General features: G+C 37.6%; 1 protein-coding gene across 1 annotated transcript in view; it reads right to left on the reverse strand.

Annotated features, from left to right (window-relative positions):
• Nucleotides 1-24,767, reverse strand: part of OXCT1 (3-oxoacid CoA-transferase 1) — a 147,072-nt gene that overhangs the window by 45,418 nt on the left and 76,887 nt on the right. The window contains exons 11-13 of the mRNA XM_030882026.2: nt 24,019-24,067; nt 18,374-18,446; nt 17,681-17,756 (exon numbers count right to left, since the gene is read on the reverse strand). Of these exons, the coding sequence (XP_030737886.1) occupies nt 17,681-17,756; nt 18,374-18,446; nt 24,019-24,067 (198 nt within the window). The remainder of the gene's footprint in view (nt 1-17,680; nt 17,757-18,373; nt 18,447-24,018; nt 24,068-24,767) is intronic.

The raw sequence follows: 24,767 nt of genomic DNA on the forward strand, positions 1-24,767 counted from the left end.
TGCCTGACTTATTTCACTTAGCATAATGCCCTAGAGGTCCATCCATGTTGTCATAAATGGTAAGGTTTCATCCTTTTTTTATGGCAGAGTAATATTCCATTGTGTGTGTGTATGTATACATACCACATCTTCTCTATTCATTCATCCATACATGGACATTTAGGTTGCTTCCATACCTTGGCTACTGTAAATAATCCCTCAGTGAACACAGAGGTGCATATATCCTTTCTAGTTAGTGTTTTTGTTTTCCTCAGATAAATACCCGAAAGTAGAATTGCTGGTTCATATGGTAGTTCTATGTTTAATTTTGGGGGGAACTTCCATACCATTTTCCACAGTTGCTGCACCAATTTACATTCCCATTAACAGTGCACGAAGATTCCCTTTTCTCCACATCCTCGCCAGCACTTACTTGTCTTTTTTTTTTTTTTTCCCCGCTCCGCATGACTTGTGGGATCTTAGTTCCCCAACCAGGAATCGAACCCAGGCCCACAGCAGTGAAAGCACCGAGTCTTAACCACTGGACTGCCAGGGAATTCCCTTTCTTGTCTTTTTTATAATAGCCATTGTAACAGGTGTGAGGTGATAACTCATGTGGTTAATTTGCATTTCCCTAATGATTAATGATGTTGAGCATCTGTCCATGTACCTGTTGGCCATCTGCATATTTTCTTTGGAAAAATGTCTATTAATATCTTCTATCCATTTTTAAATCAGATTGTTTTTCTGCTATTGAATTATATGAGTGCTTTATATATTTTGGATATTAGCCCCTTATCAGACACATGATTTGCAAATAATTCCTCCCATTTGGCAGGTTGCCTTTTCATTTTGTTAATGATTTCCTTTGCTGTGTTTTATTTTTCCCAATAAATAAACTTTGCCATCCACGTCATCATTATTTTGAGAAGCCTGTTCTGATGTTAGATAGCTTAGGTTTCTGATAGAACACTTTTTTCAAAAAATTAAAACATGGTAATGAGGACCTTTTAAAACAATGTTCTGCAACCATATTATTGCAAGTTTGAAAAAGTTAGGACTGGACCTTTGTTCTATGATATATAATTACCATTTCTACTTTTTACTATTGCTATTTCATTTTTCTTGTTATGGCTTACTTTTTCCATGCTGAGCCTCTTTTAATAAACACAATTTTATGAAGATAATTCCTCATTACGTAAACAGTGCTTACAGAAAGTAAGTAGGTATTATTTAAGTTTCCTTTACACAAAAGACAAAAGACAACAATGAAAAGTTAAACAAATTACCTGAAGTTATAAGAACAAATCAGAAAAGAACTGAAGTCTTTCCCTAACTTCTAGAAAAAGGTAATTGAATCACCATAGAAGACTCTTCCTATTTTAAAATGTCCATTATGTTGGACTTATTGCACTATTTTTCTTTCTTATTGTTCCTAATCTGATGGATGGTGTTAATTAATTTAGTTAAGAGACAGACAGCAAGCCTAGAGATGCCCTGTGTAGTTTCAGTTTAGACAAAGTCTAAAAATACAGTTGGATCCTTTAGGACTAAAATTTAAAAACTTTCCAAATGTGCTCATCAACAAACCATTTATCTTTCACCAACCTGAAAGCCATGATTTAAGCAAATTAAATTTCCTAAAAACTACATGATTATGAGAAGTCACATTCAGGATGGAAAATGTTAGCTGAGTAATAAGTTTATTTTTCATAACATCCTGGCAGTAAGAAAAATGTCGCATTTTTTAAGGGAGCTAGTTTGTTTGTGGATTAGTTTTTCAGGGTCTGATTATTTAGATGATATGCTTATTTTTCTTCATTTTACTGTGCACTTCTTTGGCCCTTTATTATCTGATAATAAGTACATGATCTCTACCAGAAGGTGGTGTTTCCAAAAACAAAAGACCCAAATCATAATAACAATTCACCAATCAGAAATTGCCTTATCGAAGACTGTTAAGGTTCAAAGCTATAACTATAATCCATAAATATGCAAACCAGATGAGAGGCTAAAACATGTCAAATCTCAGGAACTTGAGTTAAAGCTTATGAGCCTGCCTCAAAGGACTCTGGGACTTCCTGGGTGGCGCAGTGGTTAAGAATCCTCCTGCCAACGCAGGGGACACCGGTTCAGTCTCTGGTCTGGGAAGATCCCATATGCCACGGAGCTACTAAGCCCAGGTGCCACAACTACTGAGCCTGTGCTCTAGAGCCCGTGAGCCACTACTACTGAGCCTGAATGCCACAACTACTGATGCCCGTGCACCTAGAGCCCGTGCTCCGCAACAAGAGAAGCCACCTCAATGAGAGGCCCGTGCACCGCAAGGAAGAGTAGCCCCCGGTCGCCACAACTAGAGAAAACCCGTGCACAGCAGCGAAGACCCAACACAGCCAAAAATAAATAAAATTTTAAAAAAATAAAGTAGAATTTAGCATTAAAAACAAAAAGGACTCTGTGCCAGTTCTTCATAGAAAACATATTTACTCTTTTTATGCATGACTGTAACAAGACTGGTAATCTGGTTTTCCATCCAAAATTATAATTAGAAATTGGTACTTATACAGCTAAATTTGGATAATCTGAAAAAATATATGGAATATCTTATTCTCTGCTAATTCTCAATAAATAATTATTACAAGTATTCCAATGATCTACTTGAGCTACTAAACGATAAAATGGGCAATGTTAATTTTATTGCATACAATAAAGTTCAAAAACTCTATCTGCCTTTTACTTAAGAAAATTCCACTATACTGACTAAGAAGGGAAAAGAAAGGAGAAAGAAAGCTTAAATGTAAAATGCTAGTGATTTTGCCTGGCATTCTATTTAGACACTGAAGGTCTGGAAAGAGGATAAGATGGGAAACTGATATTCATTCAGTCTCAATCCCATATGCCTCTAGTAATGTGAATTTACCAAGATAACTCTAGGGTTTAAAGATACATGTTGTCATATCATATGACCTCCTCCAAATAAAAGCCAGCTGATCTATCTGGTTCTTAACAATAACCATGATCTAATTTAGCACTGATCCTGAGGGTCTTACCAATACACATCCCACCGCTAATATGATCAGATAATGGAAGTCCTTTAACATTGCCCTGGTGGCGCAGTGGTTGAGAGTACATTTGCCGATGCAGGGGACATGGGTTCGTGCCCCGGTCCGGGAGGATCCCACATGCCGTGGAGCGGCTGGGCCCATGAGCCATGGCCACTGAGCCTGCGCGTCCGGAGCCTGTGCTCCGCAATGGAAGAGGCCACAACAGTGAGAGGCCCACGTATCGCAAAAAAAAACCCAAAAAAACAATCCCAAAAAACATTGCCACATCATATGCATTACACTGGTAAGGAATGCAAGTAAGCCAGAAGGGTCAATGCACAGTATCTGCAAATAATAAAAGCATTTTTGGCTCTCAATTTTTTTCTGAGTCTAATTTTAATTATATTCCACAAGCTTTGACATAAAGTTTTATTTTCATTTATTTCTAGGTAATTTATAATTTCAATTTTGATTTCTTTTTGATTTAATGCCCTACAGGAAAAGAATATGTAATAGATTTTATGGGTTTCCCAACCTTTAACAAAGAAGTAAAACACACTCTTAAGTGTAATTTGAATAATGTGATTTTTCACCTTAGAGTTTTTTTTTAATTTTTAAAAATAAATTTATTTATTTTATTTTACTTATTTATTTTTGGCTGCATTGGGTCTTTGTTGCTGCACGTGGGCTTTCTCTAGTTGTGGCGAGCGGGGGCTACTCTTCATTTTGGTGCGTGGGCTTCTCAGCGCAGTGGCTTCTCTTGTGGAGCACGGGCTCTAGGCACGTGGGCTTCAGTAGTTGTGGCACACAGGCTCTAGAGCGCAGCCTCAGTAGTTGTGGAGCACGGGCTTAGCTGCTCTGCGGCATGTGGGATCTTCCCGGGCCAGGGCTAGAACCAATGTCCCCTGCATTGGCAGGCGGATTCTTAACCACTGTGCCATCCGGTAAGCCCCTTAGAGTTGTTTTAGAAGCTAACTTCTACAACTTTCTGTATTTCAAAACCTTTGGATCACCAAAGACTCAACTATTTAATGTTAGAAGCTTGAACTGGGTATGAAAAATGTGAAATTTTACCACCTCTCAACTATTAATTTTTCTAAGCATTCAAATGTCCCACTATATATCAGAGCATCTTCAGAAATATATAAATCTACAGCTTGAATGTTAAAACAAAATTTTATAGTTGGGTTCCCTAAGGATTTACTGAGTCCAAGACTTTGATTTAATAGATTATACTTGCACTGTCCCATAAAGTAGACCAGCCACATGTGGCTATATAAATTTGAATTAAGTAAGATTAAAAATTCAGTTATTCAGTCATACTAGCCATATTTCAAGTGCTCAAAAGCCACATGTTGCTAGTGCTACCATATTGTACAAAGTATATACAGAACATTTCCTTCATCACAGCAAGTTTTTTTGGCCCACACTGGATTAGACCAAAGGAGAGAAAGTAATTTGTTTAGGATCACAATTTGTTAGTAGCAAAGCTAAAACCAGAATTCAGATCGTTTAAATTCTACTCTTATTTGCTTTCTACTAAACCACACACTGTCCCTAAGAACTAATGAATAAAGGATTTGACCACAACAAGCAGTAAGTCGAATTTAATATAAAATTACCCTATTTCCATGTAAAGTTTAGAAAAATGAATCATGTACTTGGCCATGAAGAAAACCTAATTAATTCCAAAAATACAAAGAATAACTCCCTCAAACCTTTGAAGAACAACAAAAAATTCTCCTAAAAAATTATTGAATCAAAAATGAAATCAAAAGCTAAAATTAAAAACTACCTAGAAATTAATGAAAATACAAACTTTACATCAAAATTTATGGTATACAATTAAAATTATACTACAAAAATAGAAAGCCTTAAGAGGTTTTATCATTAAAAGAGAAAGACTGAAAATTAAGTAAGCACTCAATTTGTAAATCTAGAAACTAGTATAAAATAAAACAGAAGTTAAATAATGAAAAGGATAAAATTAACAAATATATATATTTCTTAAAGTAAACTTGATTAATTAAAAAATGATTAATAAGACAGATTTCTTCTAAGCCTAATTAAAAGAGAAGAGAAAAAATGAACATCTACAGAATTAGGAATAAAAAGTAGATATGTTTTTGAAGATATTAAAGAAATTATATAAAAATATTACATGTTATTTTGGACCAATAAATTTGAAAATCCAAAAGAAATGAATGCTTTCTAGCGAAATACATATTAACAAAATTGCCACAAGAAATATCACAAAATTTGAGATGACCAATAAGCAAAAAATTTTCTTACAGATTATTAAAAACTGATGATCTGTATTAAAAGAGTAACAATGATTCAACATCTATCAATTTTTAAAATGACATTAACAAATTAAAGGTAAAGAACTGTGTGATTAAATCAACAGATTAAAAAACACATTGGATAAAATTCAACAGCCATTAAGTTTAAGAACTATAAGCAAAAGGAAACTTCTAGATCAAAAACAATACAAACAGCAAGAATAATATTAAAAGTTAAAATTCTAAATGAATTCTCATCAAAATCAAGAAAGTCCTCAATCACTACCACTCACTCATATTGGTTTTGGATATTATGTTAAGTAAAGAAAATAAACTAAGTGGCATGCATCTTAGAAAAGAAGAATTATTATTATTTTCAGATAAAAAAATTGTGTAGAATAAGAGAATTCTAAAAGAATTATGAGAGCAAATAAAAGAATTTAATAAAATAGATACAAGCTAAGTATACAATAACCAATAGTTTACCTTTATATTAGCAATGACCACTTAGAAATTGAAATGGAATATCCAGCTCACAATATTGACAAACACTTGAAAATAATTAGGAATAAATATAATGCAGGAGATAAAGGAAGACCTAAATAATGACTAAGTATACCATATTCCTTGGACAAGGAGACTTCACTATTGTAAACCTATCAGTTCTTCCTAAATCAGCATATTTAATGTTTAGTCCACAAGGTTTCACACAGTACCATCTCTCACCATTTTATCATATTCACTCCAGAAATAAGATTCTTCATAAAGAGGAGAACTGTATCAGGTTTGCTCACTGCTCTACCCACAGTGCCTAATACAAAAGGAGGGGTGGGGACCTAATAAGTTTTGTTAAATAAAACCTATCCCATTCATCCAATTTTAAAAATAAAAAGCTGAGGTCTAGAAGGTTAAGTGCCTTCATAGAGACCCAGATTTGCTTCTAAGTGTACTTGGAGAAAAATGGAAGGTTTTTTAATATGGGATTTTATATTTCAAAAGCAAACTCTTCCTCATATAGCATCCCTGTAAGACTATGAGATGGGAGTGATGAGTTCCAGTATTGGCTTAGCTACTAACTAGTTTTGTGACCTGAGTCAAGCCACTTCATTTCTTTGAATTCAGGTTCTCCATCAGTAAAAGGAGGGTGCTGTATGGGTAGATGACATTAAGGAACTGTATCCTAAATTCCTTAGCCCAGCGGCCATGGCTCACGGGCCTAGCCGCTCTGTGGCATGTGGGATCCTCCCGGACCGGGGCATGAACCCGTGTCCCCTGCATCGGCAGGCGGACTCTCAACCACTGCGCCAGCAGAGAAGCCCCTAAATTCCTTACTGTTAATGGAATAACATAATTGTGGTTTATAAAAGGAATCTTTAACTTTCAGAGATAATGTAAAATATTTATGGATAGGATGATATGATGTATGGGATTTGCCTTAAAATAATCTGGAGAGGGGGAAAGTGACTAGGAGTATACATGAAACACGACTGGCCATGAATGGATAACTGCCTAAACTGGACATATGCATTTTACTCTTCTATCTTTATACATATTTGGCATTTTCCCTAATAAAACATTTTTTGACTATAAAAGTGCTGAACAAAAACTGTCCCTAAACCAAAGGAGTAAAGTAAGAAATAAAGCTTTCACCAACTGGAAATGCTCAATTCAGTCACTTAATAACATTTACTCTTCAAGATTCATTACCCTTGGGCTTTCCTGGTGGCACAGTGGTTAAGAATCCACCTGCCAATGCAGGGGACACGGGTTCGAGCCCTGGTCCGGGAAGATCCCACATGCCGCGGAGCAACTAAGCCCGTGCGCCACAACTATTGAGCCTGCGCTCTAGAGGCCAAGAGCCACAACTACTGAGCCCACATGCCACAATTACTGAGCCTGCGTGCCTAGAGCCTGTGCTCCACAAGAGAAGCCACCACAATGAGAAGCCTGTGCACCACGACGAAGAGTAGCCCCCGCTCGACGCAACTAGAGAAAGCCCTGTGCACAGCAACGAGGACCCAACACAGCCAAAAATTAATTAATTAATTTAATTTTTTAGAAAAAGAAAAAATTCCTTTAAAAAATGCATTAAAAAAATTCATTAGCCTTTAGCTGCAGGGTCACATTTTTTTTCAGCCCTTTGGCTTCGTTCCCTGCTAAGTCATATCAGAAGCACCATTATTTATGAAATTACTAGTAATGGTTTTCTAAGGAGACCTCATCTATCATTTTTAATGTTTCCTCCCCTTCTATTAAGTGGGCTCTTTAATGAGAGGGACTCATACAAATACATACTGCTGCAGTCATACAAATACATCATTAGCCAAAGAGATAATTGAAAATATCAAACTCACTCATTTCTCATTCTCTCTATAAACAGAAGGAGAAAGGAGAGAGAGAGAGAGGAGACTGATTTTAATAAAAAGGACCAAACTCGCATTTCATGCATAGAAGTCTGCCTTCCAATACCAGAGGAGGTGGAGAGTATGATCAAGTTCTTACAGAGCCGCTAGGAAGCCAAGTAGCATCACGGCCTGGAACCAATCAGATGTCTAGCTCACCTTTGTTTCAGTGTCTGGCTTAAATACATCTGAGTTCCAGTGAACAGTCAAAGTTCTTAGAACTAAGCAGCTGTTCACAAATGCATCATATGCAACCCCAAGGAGGAAAATATTTCCTTTCCTTCAGAGCAAAAAACAAACCCAGACAACAATCAAAAGACAAAATCTCTTTAAGATCACTGAAAATTGAGATATTCCAAAAAGAAAAATCTATTTCATATTCTCACGTCCCTTTGGTGGGGACCTAGGCTGAGTGAGCTGACTTGCTAATGAATTTGCTATCGTTCCTTCCTGATCTTAATTTTAATCTTTTCTTTTAACCTCTATTTAGGATTCCCCTTTTCATTGATTCCTATATTTCTATAGTTATGTCTCAATGTTTCCCATTTAAGAAATACTGAAAGCTAAAATTATAAAAATCCTAGTAGAGGACATGAACTCTTTCAAAGAACTCTTCAACTGGTAGACTATAAAAAACAAAATGGGTAGATAATGGATAAAATACTTCATACATGAGATTAATGTTAATTACATGCGATTAGGCAGTGGAGACTTTAGAATTCGAGTGAGGGCTTAAAAAGGTAAGATGCGGAAGAAAGAAAATGCAAATGGTCAACCCACTGCCTTCCAAAGCCTGAAGCTTGTACTAGTATTACAAGCATGTAATTACATATTACAGCATGTATCCTTCCAACTGCAATAGCCTCTACCCCACACGGTGAAACAATACTTTATCAAGTTTATAGAAATGTTATAAATATATTTATTTATTTTTCAGGTAGTTTTGCCTCCATCACAAAAGGCATTAATTAAATACATCCCAAAAAAACCTTGCGGCAGAATGCAAAGTACATAAAAGCAGGATGCTGTGATTAAATCCCCATTTCATAATTTGCTACATAGGTAAACTGGAAGAGTTAACTCTCCTGGCTTGAATCTCTTCATCTATAATAACAGGGATTGTTATATTTAACTCAGAGTTATAAGGATTAAGTGACAATAAATACCCAAATAGTACCTGGCTAATGGCATGTGCTTAATTAAGAGCTCTTAGCTCCCTTCTCGTAAAAATATTAGATTTATAATTTAGCTGTGGCTTTTAAACCTTAATCACAACTTTTAATCATCAACAGGACCCTCCAAGTAAGAGGAATTCTCCTTATAAAATTAATATGTCAATATATTAGTCAATAAATACTTCTAGTCTGAAAAATATTGGATGTGACTAATAAAACTAAGGAGTAGTTTTCAACATAATGTTTTCCAGACAGTCATAGATTAAAGTATTTTTGGATAGCCAAATATAGTTTCCAAGTAAAGAACAATAATAAACAGCTTATATTCCTAGTAACACCCTAAATTCATAAATTTCACTAATACTAGGTTGTCTTTTTTTAAAATGTATGCTCATTTATTAAACTGCAGTACAAAAATAAATCATTCTTTGCTCTCACAAATTCTGCAAGCATTAAATGGGTGGGTCTCTAACTGGCACAGGAGGTAAAGGTCTCTCCATTGGCTCAGTGCAGTTTTTATTCACTGGAAGAAGGAGTAGAGCTTGGCTAGGTTCTTCCATGGTCCTCTATTCCATCCAGGGCAACTGGGAACAGAATAAGCTGGGGGGATCGCCCTGATGTACAGGAACCATAGATAGAAGATACCCCAGCATATACGGAGGCTTAGCTGAATATGAGCTTACAAGGGAAAAGTAATAACGGCAGCAAGGAAACAGCAGACCCACAAGCCAAAGCGGCAGTAACTGAATGTTTTTGACTGATGTTCAAATGTGACCACTATGAAATACCAGCATGTGAGACATGTTCAGAAACAGAATTTTCAGACAAAATGGTCAAAAACAAGTTCTAAGATTTTGGGGTCCACTGACAAGATCAAGGAGCAGAGTATGGGCCATAGCAGAGGATTCTGTACAAAAGAAAAGTGGGCTGTGATCCTACCCTCTCCGCCCCAGCAACCAAAAAGAGGGGTTAACTGCATGCCTACCCCTAAATCGACATCTCACAGAGCCTGGATGACAACGGGAGAGCATTCTACCCTCCGGAGAAGAGCCAGGATGCAACTAGGGAATGGCGTGTCTGACTTCTACCTTAGAAAGCAGAAGTAATCATTCTGGGGAAATACCTACACTACTACTGCAGGCGGAACAAGAAATGTGTGGATGCTTCCCAGATGTGGGCCACGTGGGAGAAGGCCAGCATGAAGATGCTTTAATATTTTCGCAACAAGATGCTCTGGAAGGAAGAGAGGGTCCTATCTGTGAGAATCTATGTCCCTTAAACATCTGAAAGGACCAGAGAGCATGGAGGCAGCTTGTAACATTACCAGTCACCAGCCATGTAAGAACTTCCCTGCCCTACTTCCTCACTTCCCATTCTCCTGAATTTTGACCTTGTGGTGCCAAACTGAGTTGGTGGAGGAGTGAGTGGAGAGAAAAAGCAAAAGAACACCAAGCAACCTTCCCCAAATGTAGGCAGTCTGTGCTGCCTATAGCTGGGAAACAGTAATGAAAGGAGATGCATTGCTTTTGAATTCAAATTGAAGCAATGTTCACTAGTTTGGACTGGATCCTTTAATTCTACACTCAAGACTGAGTTTGTGAATTAAAGTGACCCACTGACAGTTTATTATCTGAGAATGAGCTCATGCAGAGGGAAAGCTTCCTTAACTGAATGAAGTTAAAGGCACCACAGGAGATAAAAAATGTTGTGTTTTGATTTCATCCCACATGTAGAACTTGTTCAATATATCGGAAACAAAACACACACACACACACACACACACACACACACACACGCGCGCGCTTGCTTGTTACAGCTGGTCTCTTAAGACACATTCCCTAACAGAGAATAGTCACCATAAATGCTGCTTTTGAAAATGACCAAAGATAGGGACTTCCTGCTGGCCCAGTGGTTAAGAATCTGCCCTCCAATGCAGACGATGCGGGTTCAATCCCTGGTCAGGGAACTAAGATCCCACATGCCATAGGGCAACTAGGCCCGTGCGCCACAGCTAGAGAGAAGCCCACAAGGAAGAGCCCACACGCTGCAACAAAGACCCAGCGTAGCCAAAAAAAAAAAAAGACCAAAGACAGCAGTACTGTAAACAATATTTAATAAGAGATCATGCTAAAAAGCCAAAAGGAAGACCTTCAGAACAAAAGAGAAGAGGATTCAGTGCCCCTCCAGAAGAATAAGGCACTGCCTGCTCTTTAAACAGTCCCAGATGGCAGTTTTTAAAGAAATGCAAAATAACAGACTAGAATAACAGAATAGAAAAAAAGCAGATACCAGTGTTGGTGATAGAGTGGAAACAGTGTGAGTGCAAATGGGATAATTTTTTTGACAGCAACTCAATATGTATCAAAAACCTTAAAAAATTGATATTCTCCTACTAGGGATTTTTATTAGAAAGATCATCCAAGAAATAGGAAACTAAGTTCAAAAATATTAGTAGTATCAAACAATTACAAAATCAGACAAAACAAAGGAAAAAGCATCTTTCAGACATTAGATAACAGGCAGTACAGGACTGTGATCTCTGAGAAAAGGGAAGCCAGTGAGGTGGGCCTACAGTTGCCCCAGGCTAATGTCTAGAGTTTACAGGCTGCGGTGCAGGGAAGGGAATCCAGGAGAAATCCAGCTGTCTCATTTGTGCTCAGAGAGCCCAGCTAGAATATGACTTCAGATCTCAAAATAACAGAGAGGTGGCTGCTGTACAGAGACAGAGCTCAGAAGATTTGCAAAAGGTTAATTCAAGTTGCTGGTGGAGTACTGATGTGTGTATATTACAAGAAAAAATTATCCAAGGCCTGGTGAAGAACCACTAGGAAGTATTAGGCAAAAAATGTCCAGAACTCACACAGGTCTGGGAATAATTCACGTTCCTCCTAACCAGAGGGAAATACCATGGGGCATCAGGTAGAATCCTCAGAAAGAAACTGCATTAGTAGTGGGGCTAATTAGACTGAAACTAAAGGCTGCTCTCAACTGACCTGAAAAAGCCTAAAAGCAAATATCAAAAGAATCAATCTAAGTGACAGCTATAAGACTTGCACCACAAGAAACATCAAAGGATGTCCTTCAAGCGGAACGAAAATAACATCACATGGCAATCTGAACTGATGTAAAGGATGAGTGAAGGAAAGGGCAAATATATTGGGAAAATAGATAAAATATACAATTTATATATACAAATTATATTTTTAAAATATGCAATATTTTTCTCATTTTTCAATCTCTTTAAAAGAGAGTTGACTGTTTTGAGCAAAAATAATAAAGTATTGCAGGTTTGTAATACATGCAGAATAAAACATATGACTAAATATTAATAGCAAATAGGATAAGAGTACAGAATATAAGTTTACAGTTGTATGGTTCTTTTATTATATGTAAAGTGATATAACTTGAAGCAGACTGTGATAAATAAAAGATGTGTATTGTAAAACCTGGAAGAACCACTAAAATATATATATATATAAGAAAATAAGTCAGGACTTCCCTGGTGGTCCAGTGGTTAAGAATCTGTCTTCCAATGCAGGGGACATGGGTTCGATCCCTGGTCGGGGAACTAAGATCCCACATGCTGCGGGGCAATTAAGCCCACTTGCTTTAGAGAGATATAATTTTTAAAAGAGGTCAAATTGTTAAAAGAACGTAACTATCTTAAGTACTACTACTACAACTAGTTGTACTACTGCAACTAGTAATGGAGCTCTAAAATATATGAAGTAAAAAGTGATACAACTGAAAGGAGAAATATACAAATGCACAATTATAGCTAAAGATGTCAATGCTCTTCTCTCAATAACTAATAGGAAGACTTGAACAACACCATCTACCTACTTGACCTAATTGACAGTTATAGAACACTCTAGCCAACAAGAGCAGAATACACATTCTTTTCAAGTGCAGATGGAAAAGTCACAAAGATAGACTATATTCTAGGCTGTAAATACATCTCAAACTTAAAAGGATGGAAACCATATAAAGTATGTCCTCTGACTTCAAGAGAATTAAACTAGAAATTAGCACAAAGTTTTGTGGAAAATCACCAAATATTTGGAAATTAAATAACATACTTTTAAATAATCAGTAGGTCATGGAAAAAAATCACAAGGGAGATAAGAAAATATTCTGAAGAAAATGACAATGAAACAAACAAAATAAAAATTTGTAGAATGTCACTAATACAGTGCTTAGAGAGAAATTTATAGCATGGCCCTTAATACATGCCTAATAAATATTTGCTGAATGAGCTAACTTAATCCCCAGAACAAGCATATGAGTTAAATATTCTCATTTTACAAATGAGTATACTAAGGTGAAATAATTTGCCACACCATCAGAAAGTAACAGAACACTATTTACTAATTCCAAGTTCTGTACACTTTCCACTACATTACATTGATAGAGAAAGAACACTACTGAATAACTGTAAAAGCATCATACCATCACATACATATTGTCCAACTATCCTTTCTCCTTACCCATGGTTTGTGGTTACCGGAGTGTTGGGACCAAATGGACAAGACACCAATATGTTAAAATCATATCTGTATCTGTATGTTTATATCTTTTTCTATACCATAATCTTTATATTTCTATATCTGTATCTACAGATTTAATATTTGGAGTACAACTGACAGATCTAAATCACTAGATTAAATCTTGAACACAACCTCCGGCCCCAGCTGTACAAGTAGGAAGACTAGAGAGAAAGTTAGCTTATTTAAAACATACATCATAGATAGAAGACCAAATTAACTTTATGTACTCATACATGTAAGCATACATGAATAAGACATTGGTTTGGATTTAATCTTCTAAATGCACAAAGAAATGAAAAATATTAGGGAAAAACAAACACCTAAACATTCTATTTTCCTTTGCCCCAAGAATCTCTCATTTCAATTCTCCCCACGTAAAAGGAGGAGGCCCTTGGCTGCTATGTTGCTCACATACAGCAACATTGCCCAGCAGGCGGCTGTTTCATGTTTTTAAAAAACAGCTCCCATAGCTGATCATACACATCAACTTCCCTTCACAAGTCAATCATTTATGGCAGCTGTTTCCCAAAAATAAGCATTAGGAAAGCCAGAGCAGCTCTGAATGGAGTCAACGGATTGCACATCTTACCACGTTTCCACAGCTTGCCTGGGGTTTTGCCATCATCACAATAATCACGGAACTCGAAGAAGCCAACTACTGTTTCGTCACATTTTCTCTCTTTGGATGCTCGGGGCAGAATTTTCAAAACTCTGTGAAAATGGGACCCATGCTGCATACTAAGAAGCTATTAAAGGATAAGACAGATAGCATCCACACCATTTGCCTGCCTTAAAAGCTTAATGTTTACTATAATCTGACATGGTAATAATTCATGGGGATGCCATGATGCAGAGAAACTCAAGGCTTTACAACCACTGAAAGATTATTAAACTCAGTAAAAAGATAAAAGTAAGTGAAAAATGATACAATAAAACTGAACTTTTCAGCTCCTTGACTGTCAGACCCTGCAATAAAAATATATCTGAATTTTATACATCAACATAAATCTTTGGGGCAAATAGACATAGATCACTCACTGAAACTATATAAGGAGGCTAGGCTGTATCTTACCCATAACAAATAAGAACAAGAAATGTGTCTTCAGATTTGGTACTTGAATATGAACTTTGGATACACAGGCTGTACTAGTTACTGTACAATATAGTCTTGCTTATGCCAGTGTATTTTAAGGCAAATACTCCCTCTTTAAAGTTAAGCAATAGTGCATTGAAGATAAAAATAATAGCCACTATTTATGGAGTGCTTTGAGTCTTCACTTTTCATTTTCTTCTCATTTAATCCTAACAAAAACAGGTACTAAAGATTGTGTAATTTGTAAGTGGTAGAGCTGAAATTCAAATCAGATCTCTTCCAAACTAGAGCTCATAGTCTTGACTCTTAAGCTATCCTGTATCCAAAGGAATCAAAATATATACTGTGCGTCACATATAAAGAATCCAAGAAGTGATTATCAGTTACTAAAAGAACAAAAATGCTCATTCAGAAATGACACTACCAACTTCCATGACCAAAAGAGTGGAACCAGACACAAGAACACTTTTTATGCTTAATTCTTCTCCATGTCCCTTCAGAACTCCAGAGTTCCCTATCGCTGCCCCACTAGATCCAGTCCTTTGGAAACTCATGAGCTCCAAATTGTATTAAGAAATTTATAAAGTAATTAACAGTGATGTTTTAATCATTCACAGGAATCTCCATAGGATATGTAAAATTGTGATACATGTTGGAAAATCTTTCCTACAAATGACAACTACATAATGCATACTCTCACTATGACAGCTTCCAGCCTCACTGTGTGCTAAACCATAATAAAAACAAATCATATACTAACTTGTTAAAGATGCCCAAGTTCCCTGAAAGCAAAAATGTGTTGGACACGTTTCTGCTCCACACCTAGAACCACTGTGAAATTTGATTTCAAAACTCACTAATAGCTCAGAGAAATAGACTCTATTTAAAACTCTGTTGTTTCTGTTCATGGTAACCAATCCTATTCCCTTCTCTGTCAGGCATCTCCAACTTCTCCTTCTTAATTTATCAAATAATAACAACCTGTTTATCTAGCATATGCTGTGGGTCAAGCTCTGTGATACATACTCTGTATGCATTATATCATTTATTCCTTTATATAGTCCTATAAATTAGATACTATTATCATTCCCATTTTACAGATGAGGAAAAATGGCAACTGCCTCAAGTTACACTGCTAGTAAGTGACAAAAATTGGATTTCAACCCAGGTCTGTCTCACTACAGGATCTTTGCTCTGAACTGCTAACCTGTGAAAGCCAGACGAGACCCCTGAAATTATCTATTCTCAAATCTTCATTTTATAGATGAGGATGTTTTAACCCAAAGAGCTTAAGTGACATGTTCAAGGTTACACGTTGATTACTGGTAGAGTCAGGGCTAAAACCCAGGGCTTGCTTTTCTATGCTCCTTCTACTACTTCCTATAGCCTTTTTCTAAAATTTGAAAAAAGAAATGCATTCTTTCTACACAAATAAACATTCCTATAAAGTATCAATCTGACTTACTATACAATGCTCAGGAGACCCTCTCTGATTTCTTTGAAGCCTCCAAAAGCTGCCAACTCTTATAGCTATGGCTGATTTAGGATGATGAACATTTTTTTGTTTTTTGCGGTACACGGGCCTCTCACCGTTGTGGCCTCTCCCATTGCGGAGCACAGGCTCCAGATGTGCAGGCTCAGCAGCCATGGCTCACGGGCCCAGCTGCTCCGCGGCATGTGGGATCTTCCCAGACCAGGGCTCGAACCCGTGTCCCCTGCATTGGCAGGCGGATTCTTAACCACTGCGCCACCAGGGAAGTCCCTGATGATTATTCTTTAATACATGCAAACTCGGTTCTCAAACTTGGTTACATATTGTAATCACCTAGGATTGATTTTAAAATGCCCAATTCCCAGGCTATATCTCAGATTAATTAAATTGGGATCATTAAGGGGGGGCACCGAGGTATCACCATTTTTTAAAATTCCCAGGTGCTTCCAATATGCAACCATGTTTGAGAACCAGGTTATAATAACAATTGAAATTTTAAAATAATGTTTTGGGAGATCATAGATCAAAAAAGCTAAACTAACACAATCTCTAACATTGTTATAAACTATATTAATCCACCTTCCTCAAAAATTGAGTAGAGAAAAATCTAAGAAATTTCAAAAAACAAAAAACTCTCATCATAGAACATTAGCCTCAGTTACTTAAATTCCTTGTAGCTGATAATTCAGAGAAACACGCAGAAATCCTTAAACACACACATTAAAAGAGTAACCTGAGGGCTCCCCTGGTGGCGCAGTGGTTGAGAGTCCGCCTGCCGACGCAGGGGACGTGGGTTCGTGCCCCCGTCCGGGAAGATCCCACATGCCGCAGAGCGGCTGGGCCCGTGAGCCATGGCCGCTGAGCCTGCGCGTCCGGAGCCTGTGCTCCGCAACGGGAGAGTTCACAACAGTGAGAGGCCCGCGTACCGCAAAAAAAAAAAAAAAAAAAAAAAAGAGTAACCTGAGCTACCAGCCAAAATGAGCTCATAATCATAGACACACATTCATTGTTGTTTCCATACACACATCAGGAAGCAGGAATCAGGAATGTAAAGAACCACACTCATAAATCAACTGATTACAGTCCTTTTTCCAAAGCTAATTCCAAGAGGCTTCTTCCTTGATCTAAGTCATTAGTAAATGAAAACTGTTTGCATTTCACAAGCATGTTTAAACATCACAGGTTTTGTGTTCCATAATAGAAGAAAATGTGATTGATTACTCATGGGGTCACGTGACTAATCAACAGAGGATTTTAATCACTGTGAATAAGAAAATAATAGAATTAACATAAAATTAATGAACGTAATTGTACTTTCTAGTTATAAAAACTGAGTTATAATAAATATTTGTATTTCTTACTTTTATCAGAGTATAATTAACCCATTCTTTTTTACCTTCCTCAGTTTTCTATTCCTCCATGGAAAATTATGCTTTGACCCTGATCTTACCTATTTTTAGTCCCAACTACACAGTAAACTGGCAAGGCTAAATATTTTCAGTATTTCCTTTATTAGAATTTGATTGAAATAAGAAATACATATCAAAATATTTATTTTTGTAACAATTATATTTGCACTCAAAGCAATTGGACAAGATTTTTCTTAATACTTCAAGAATAACTATTCTGACCCAGGCATAATTCAGAAGAAAACATGTCTACTTACCGGTATCATCCAGTTAGCCAGGTCACCATATTTGGAAACCTGCATGGCTCCTAGCATTGTTAGATTGACATGTCCCCTGAGAAAGATAAAGAAGAAATATAAAGCAAACTTCACAAGCTTTATGTCCCTTTTGCTTGAGATTGCCAGCAATGAAAATAAATAATTCTAACCTCCCCCCCACCAAAGTACATTTGCTCTCCTCCACTCAACACCTGATTTCCAAACAGACTGGCTCAAGCTGATGTAGAGAAATAACCATTAAGAGTTCTTTTTTAAAAATTATAGCCTATACTGTCGCCAAAAACAAATTAAAAACAGGTGTACACAGTGAGTTTGTTTCCTTCAGTGAGGGAGAATATGGCTAGATTTGAAAGCAAACACTAGCTAGAAAATGAAAACACAGTTTGTAGAAAATGTTAGGATCCTCAGAAAGAGCCTTAAAAGTGTTTACTTCAGTTTAGTTGGCACAGATATATATTCCATTTTGAGGGTTCCTTTGATAATAGCGGGCTGGAAGTTCCAACTGCCAACATTCAATGTGAATAATTTCACATCTTGGTGCAGCCAAACAAACCCATGATCATTTTCTGGCTGGGAGAGGTGTCTATGTTTCAGAGTCTTGCTAACAGTCTCAGGGAATGACTCAGCTCATTAAACGTCATGTGAAACATGAGGGGCTCCGTTATTACATACCCTCTAATCATCGCAAATGATTCATCGCTGGAGAAATAAGAGGCTCCTGGAAGAACAGTAACTGTTTCCTTGCCTGCACAGACACACACACACAAACACACACACACGGGAGAAAAAGAGGAAAGAAAAGGCTATTAGATTTCTAAGAGTGGAAATCATGGTGGAGACAGAGGTCTATACCTTCTCTGTTTCCTACAGAACTAAGGGTCCCTTAACCAAAATGTGGCAGCAACAGGGGTATGGGAGACACAGTGGGAACTGTTCACCTATGAAGAAGAGCATTTTGTCACTAACATTGTTCACATTTGCCCTTGCATGGTGATAATAAAAAGCAGCCCAACTTTTAATTTTATTATTGTTTTGAAATTCTCTACAGACAATGCACCCCTCTACTGCCTATTATTACATAAGCATCCCCGCCTCTCACCAGACTCAGTCCCTTCACAAGCCCCTGTTAAATGCTAATAGGAGTGAGGAGGAAAGGAGTTGCTGGGATGCACCTGTCAAAACCCATGCTACTGTAAGTCACTAGAGCAAGGATATTGTGGAACAGACATGAAGGAATACAACTTGAAGGGAGTGACACAGGAGATGCTCCTCAGATATTTCTTAAAATTCAATAAATAACCTAGAAAGAAAGGTCCCACCTAATTCCTTAACATCACTGGGACTGAATCTCTTCTTCCATCTCTCTCTCTCTCTCTGCTTCATTTTTCTTCCCTTGCTCCTATGTTTCTATTAAAACCAAAGAAGGTCCTCTTGGAAGGACCTCTCACAAAACTTACATCTCATAATAAAAGTCCAGAACTGGAAAAGTTCTTCCAGGTCATCCAGTCCCCACACAACCTATAATATCACCTGACTCAAACTTGAGCTGCTTTTTTCATGTGACCTGTCTGTGCAGGAGCTTTAGGAGCCTAGGAGAAGCTTCTGGTCTCAGTAGAAAAGTGCTCACGTGCCACTTTGCCAAAGGTAAGTCAACTGTCTGATAACACCTCATGCCATGGCCCCAGTGTGACAGGGCAGACAAAAAGAAGGGGAAGAAAAGTGATTCCAAGATTAGAACAGAGAGAAGCTCTTGGACACAACAGGACCAGACCGATCTGATCGTGCTCAGCTGTGCAACAACAGCTATAACCTCAACTTCTCAAGTCTTCCCTGAGAGCTAACTTCTCCACCAGTATCCTGCTCCATTTGAGCTCAACTGTAAAGCAAGGGTAAGACTATTTATATCATGCTGAATTATTTATTGGCCAAAAAAGTTTGATTCTAAACAAAGGAAACATTTTCACATCTTTTAAAGGACCACAAAGCTGAAAAGCTTTGGAAAATACTTTCTGGTGCGGTTAGTAGGGGCTGGCTTTTAGACAGCACATGATATTTGAAGAATTAAATGAAATGGTGCATGTGAAGTCTTTAACTCTAGTACCTGGCATAGAGAAAGGACTCTGTAAACATTACTTTTATTATTGTCATTGTTATTATTCCTCACTGCAAACCTGCTTGTGGAAAAGACAGTGCCATCACCCCTTTAGGGATAAATGCTACAGGGGCAAGCAATTCACTTTTATGGTGGGGTTATACACCAGCCCGTGAATTCCAGGTTTCAGGACAAGTGTAATACAACTAAACCTTATCCTAACACAACTTTCACGTCCAGCAAATACAGTTCCTCACCAATCCTGTGAGGTGGAGAGGCAAGGAAGAACTTGCAGGCTGAAAATGCAGAGAAACACAAAATTCTCCATTCTTTGTTCTCTATGTGATAAATCACAATGACTTCCAAAAGGCCGTCTCAACCAGCTGGTAGTACATAGAAGGCATTATTTACCACTTTATAGGAAACTTTGAGATCAATGCAGAGAGCTTCAGCTCTCCCCATGTGATTTATGAAGGATGGCTTTATAAAAGAGCCCAGAAAAGAATTCTTATGAAACAAAGTTATTCTCAGGCCCCTGCTAACACATTCTGGCATCTTATAAATACATTCTTTGGAAGCAAAGTTAATTTTCATCATTTTTAATATCCAAAATCTAAACAAAAAAAGGTATCCTAAAGTTGAATCCATGCTTTTCAAATGCAACGTCCAAATTTAGTCAAGAAACAATTATAATCAATAACACAATCAATATCTTAAAGAAAAGGGTCTTTCTTATTTGATTTTTCCTAATTGATTTCTGTCTCCTCCAAATTTGCTCTGTGTATGTCTCTATCCTCTAATGATATTCAGGCAATAGTTATTCAATTTCATAGTTTTGAGTCCTTTGGCTCATGATGTAACATGTCATTCACTCAATTATCAAGTAAATGTCTATTCTGTGCCTTGAACAATGTTACACACAAAATGCAGATGCCCTAAACGAATGGTTCTCAAACTTTAACACCCATCAGAATCACATGGAGGGCTTATAAGAATGCAGACTGCTGAGCTCAACTCCCTAGAGTCTGAGAATTTCCATCGCTAACAAGTTCCCAGTGATGGGGATGCTAATGCTGTGGCTCTGGGGACCACACTTTGAGAACCACTGCCCCAAGAAAAAGGAACATAATACCCAGCAAGAGAGATGAATATACACAAATAATTACAAGGCAAAATGTGGTATGCTTATGAGACACTAGATGTGTTGTGGGTTCGAAGGAGGAGCACTTCTGAGCCACAGAAGGATCTGGAGAGGACAAATGAACTGGGATTTCAAGGATAGGTATAATGCATTTCAATAGGACATTACCAATAAAGAGATGGGGATAAAAAAGGAAGGGATAGAACAAAACAAAAAATGAAAGGCACAGCAAGAGCAAAGTCATGGAGGAAGGAAAGCACGAGTCATGGTCAGAAAAGATCCAGCAGTTCAGTATGGGTGGACTCAGAAGACCTTGTAGGGCGTAGAGAAAGATAAATTTGAAAAGGTCAGTCACAATCATTAGATAGATCTTGAGTGCCATACTATTTGAACTTTAATGTTCAGGCCTGTGATTCTTCAGATGTGGCACACAGACCTCTAGAGCAGGCACTATTGATGCTGGGAGCTGGATAAATGTTCTGGTTATTGTAGGATATTTAACAGCAGCCCTGGCCTCTACCCACTAAATGCCAGTAACACTGGCAATCAAAAATATCTCCAGACATTGTCAAATGTCCCCAGGGGAGAGGAATCACCCCTCTTTCCCACAGAAAACCATTGCTCTAGAGGTACATGGCAGGAACCACGGATATTCAAAAGCTGTGAGATTAACACGGTGGTTCTTTCTAAGTAGTTTTAATCAAAAGGAAGTCATTTAAAACATTATTTTGATATTAAAGAAAATAATATTAAGAAATAGGAAAGAATGCAAAATGCACATTAATATGAAAGCTAACGTGAGATTTATTAGAAATTTCACAATTCCACTGGGATACTGCAAATCTTCCTGGGACCTTGGAAATGTTCTAAGCACTGCCTTATGCACCTCTGTAAAACTCAGGTTATCAGTGGCTATAGCTCAACGTGCAGAAAAGGCCAGGGGCCAGGAGCAGGAGACCCTGTGTTAGTCCAGTCCGTAGCAACGTGATCTTGAGAACATCACGTCACTTTTCTGGGCTTGATTTCCCAATCTGTACAACAAGTTTTCACTTGAGGTTCAAATGATTTAATATATTTGAAAAAAGTATGCTGTAAACTATGTAGTACTATACAAGTGGCCATTCATTGTTATATAACCATATGAAATTATTATTTAGAAAAAGGGATCCTTAGAAATAGCTGTATTATTATTTTAAAATTTTAATACACTGATTATGCCCAGAAACATAACTCTTTATATTCCTTCCAAGGGATTTCTATAGAAATCGTTTCAAATTAACACAAACAATGGGCTGATCTTCCTGGTAATTTCCAAACTTGGGGAATTGCGGAACCACCAATTTATATTCTGGGTTCTCAAGTTCAAAGTAACTTAGTTACTTTGTTCCCTAACTTAGTTCCAAAGTCAAAAGCATCATAAATTCCAAACAGGACTTTGATGAAAATGATAGGATATTATTAAACTATTCTGCAGCCTGGCTTCCCCACAGCAATGAATTCTTGTTTTACAAAGTAGTTTGCGATTATACGTGATATCTCAGAAGTTGACATCTAAAACTGGTGGCTTCATCAGGATAGAGATAAAGCTCAATGGAATCAGAAACGCCTGCTGTCCAATGATGTCACTGAAAAGATTAACTACTTTTCCAAAGAAAGTGGGTTTTATGAGCTCAAGCCTGATATTTGGAAAATGGAGTTATTCATTTTGCAAATAACTCACTAACATTAATTAATTAAACCAAGCAGCAAATATTTTCACAGATCAACGAGCTATTGCTAAAGGGTACAGTACAATTAAATTACAGCCTTGGTTAAATGTCATTGCTTTACCACAGTGGGCCTTTCAGAGTTGAGTCGTGTTAACTAACTCAACTATTCAACCAGAAGCTGTTTTACTTTCAAAAATCCTAAGCATCAAACATCAATTCTACTTGGCAGCTGGCCTTTATGTTCAGCTCTTACTTCTCTCCTGAAATTTACACACACCTGTTTTTGAACATGAAGTAACAATAATACTTTTGCGGGGGTAGAGTGAACAGGAGTAGAAGAACAGTAAAGAAAAACATGCTAGAATATAAAAATTAGCTTCTTATGGACAGCCCCATTCTAAGGATAATCTTTAGCCCTAACATGGTGGCAGTGCTGCCTCAAGCATGGGCAAAAGGTCTGACCTGTTTTTCCTCCTCTAGGCTGCTGCTACATGTGACCCTATGTCCCAGTCAAATAAAAGGCTAATAATAAAAGGCAAAGCATATGAATGCAGGAATAAAGGAGAAGACAGGCTAGAGTCTCCAGTACAAAGAAACTCTGTATTTATTACTTACATCACTGGGCTGCACTGAGTGGCAGAGTACATCCTTAAGCACCCTTGAACCTTTGAAGGATGCTCTCCTAACTCTGATGTCGACTAGAGGACAGAAATTATCAACCACAACAAAAACCTCAGTGCACCAGATCTTGGTTTTGGCCACTATGGATCCACTCCCCACCTTCTCATCATGAGAAAGCAGACCTATTTCAACCTGGGATTGGCCAATGGGAGGCACAAGCAGGAGACCCAGCAGAAAAGACCTCCATTCTCACCCTCACCCAGGTTTCTGCAAGATGGTCGTGTTCCTCTACAAAGACCCTGCTTCCTGTTAGGTGGCCCTCTCCCACGGCTGCCCCTTAAGGCCTAGGAGTGATAAGAACTCCCTGTGGTGCTTCAGCATCCTTTCTGGTTTCCCTTAATCTTGTCTGCACCCTTGTAAACTGTCCCTTCCTTTAATTCTCCTCGTTACCCCACCTGAGAGTGCTCTCAGGACGCTGACTGATTGACCCACCAAAGCTCCTACCATTATATGTAGCCCCTCCTGCAATTTCTCCTTTATCTTACTCTGCCCTAAATAGGGGAGACCTCTGACAGGCAATCCGGACCAAGAGGGCACTAGGAAGGCTTCTCTCTCGCTTCCTCCATGAAAAATACAGTGGCATACTCTCCAGGAAAAGACAAAGAAACAAGCCCAACTCTTTGCTATTACTTGGCAGAGAACTAAATTAATAGCAAAGGAGAAGGCTGGAAAAACATGTAATGAGTGAGTTTACCTGCATTGATTAGATCTGCATCAACTTCATTTTTTAATGGGTAAGGACCCTGTCAAATAAAGCACATGTTCAATTAGGAAAAGAAGTTTCTCACTGAATCACACACTAAAACTGAAATATAAGTAACTTTGCTTAAAACCCTAGGAAATCATCAAAAGCCTTGAGGTGAACCTTTTCAAAATAATCCCAGTGTTTTCGTGGCTCTGTTTTCCACGTTGATTTGTCTTTTCTATGCTAAAAACTGTGCTTGGGTAAGTGAAAAATATTTTCTTAAAACTACCAAAGTCTGAAAGAAATGTTAAGCTGTTGGAAACACAGGTCAATAAAAAAGTAATTATTTAGTACCTACTATGCAGCCGATGTTATTCAGAAATCTTCCTGGTAGTATATCAATGAATACAAACTAAATGGCTGCCTTATTTGGCTAGAAGGGTCTGGAGAAGCAGTTTCAGCTTTTTGGTATGTAGCACCTAAAGGCTTGGATTTGGAGTTCTAACCTTATCTCTCAGTCCATCTAAGTTTCGATACCTTTATTTTCTTTTTGCCTGGTAATTCTCACTAAGTTTTTGATTTTTAATTTTCTATGTATTCTTATAAACCATCTCTAATTACCTGGAGTAGTTTCATAACATAACATTTATTAAACGAAAAGGGAGGAAATGGAAAAAGGGAAAAGAAAAGGTCTAAATTAGAGCCAAGAATGAGGAAATATTGGCTGTGAAATTTTAACATACTTTCAAAAAAAGGGA

The sequence above is a fragment of the Globicephala melas genome, chromosome 3 (genome assembly GCF_963455315.2).
Source record: "Globicephala melas chromosome 3, mGloMel1.2, whole genome shotgun sequence".
Taxonomy (NCBI): Eukaryota; Metazoa; Chordata; class Mammalia; order Artiodactyla; family Delphinidae; genus Globicephala; species Globicephala melas.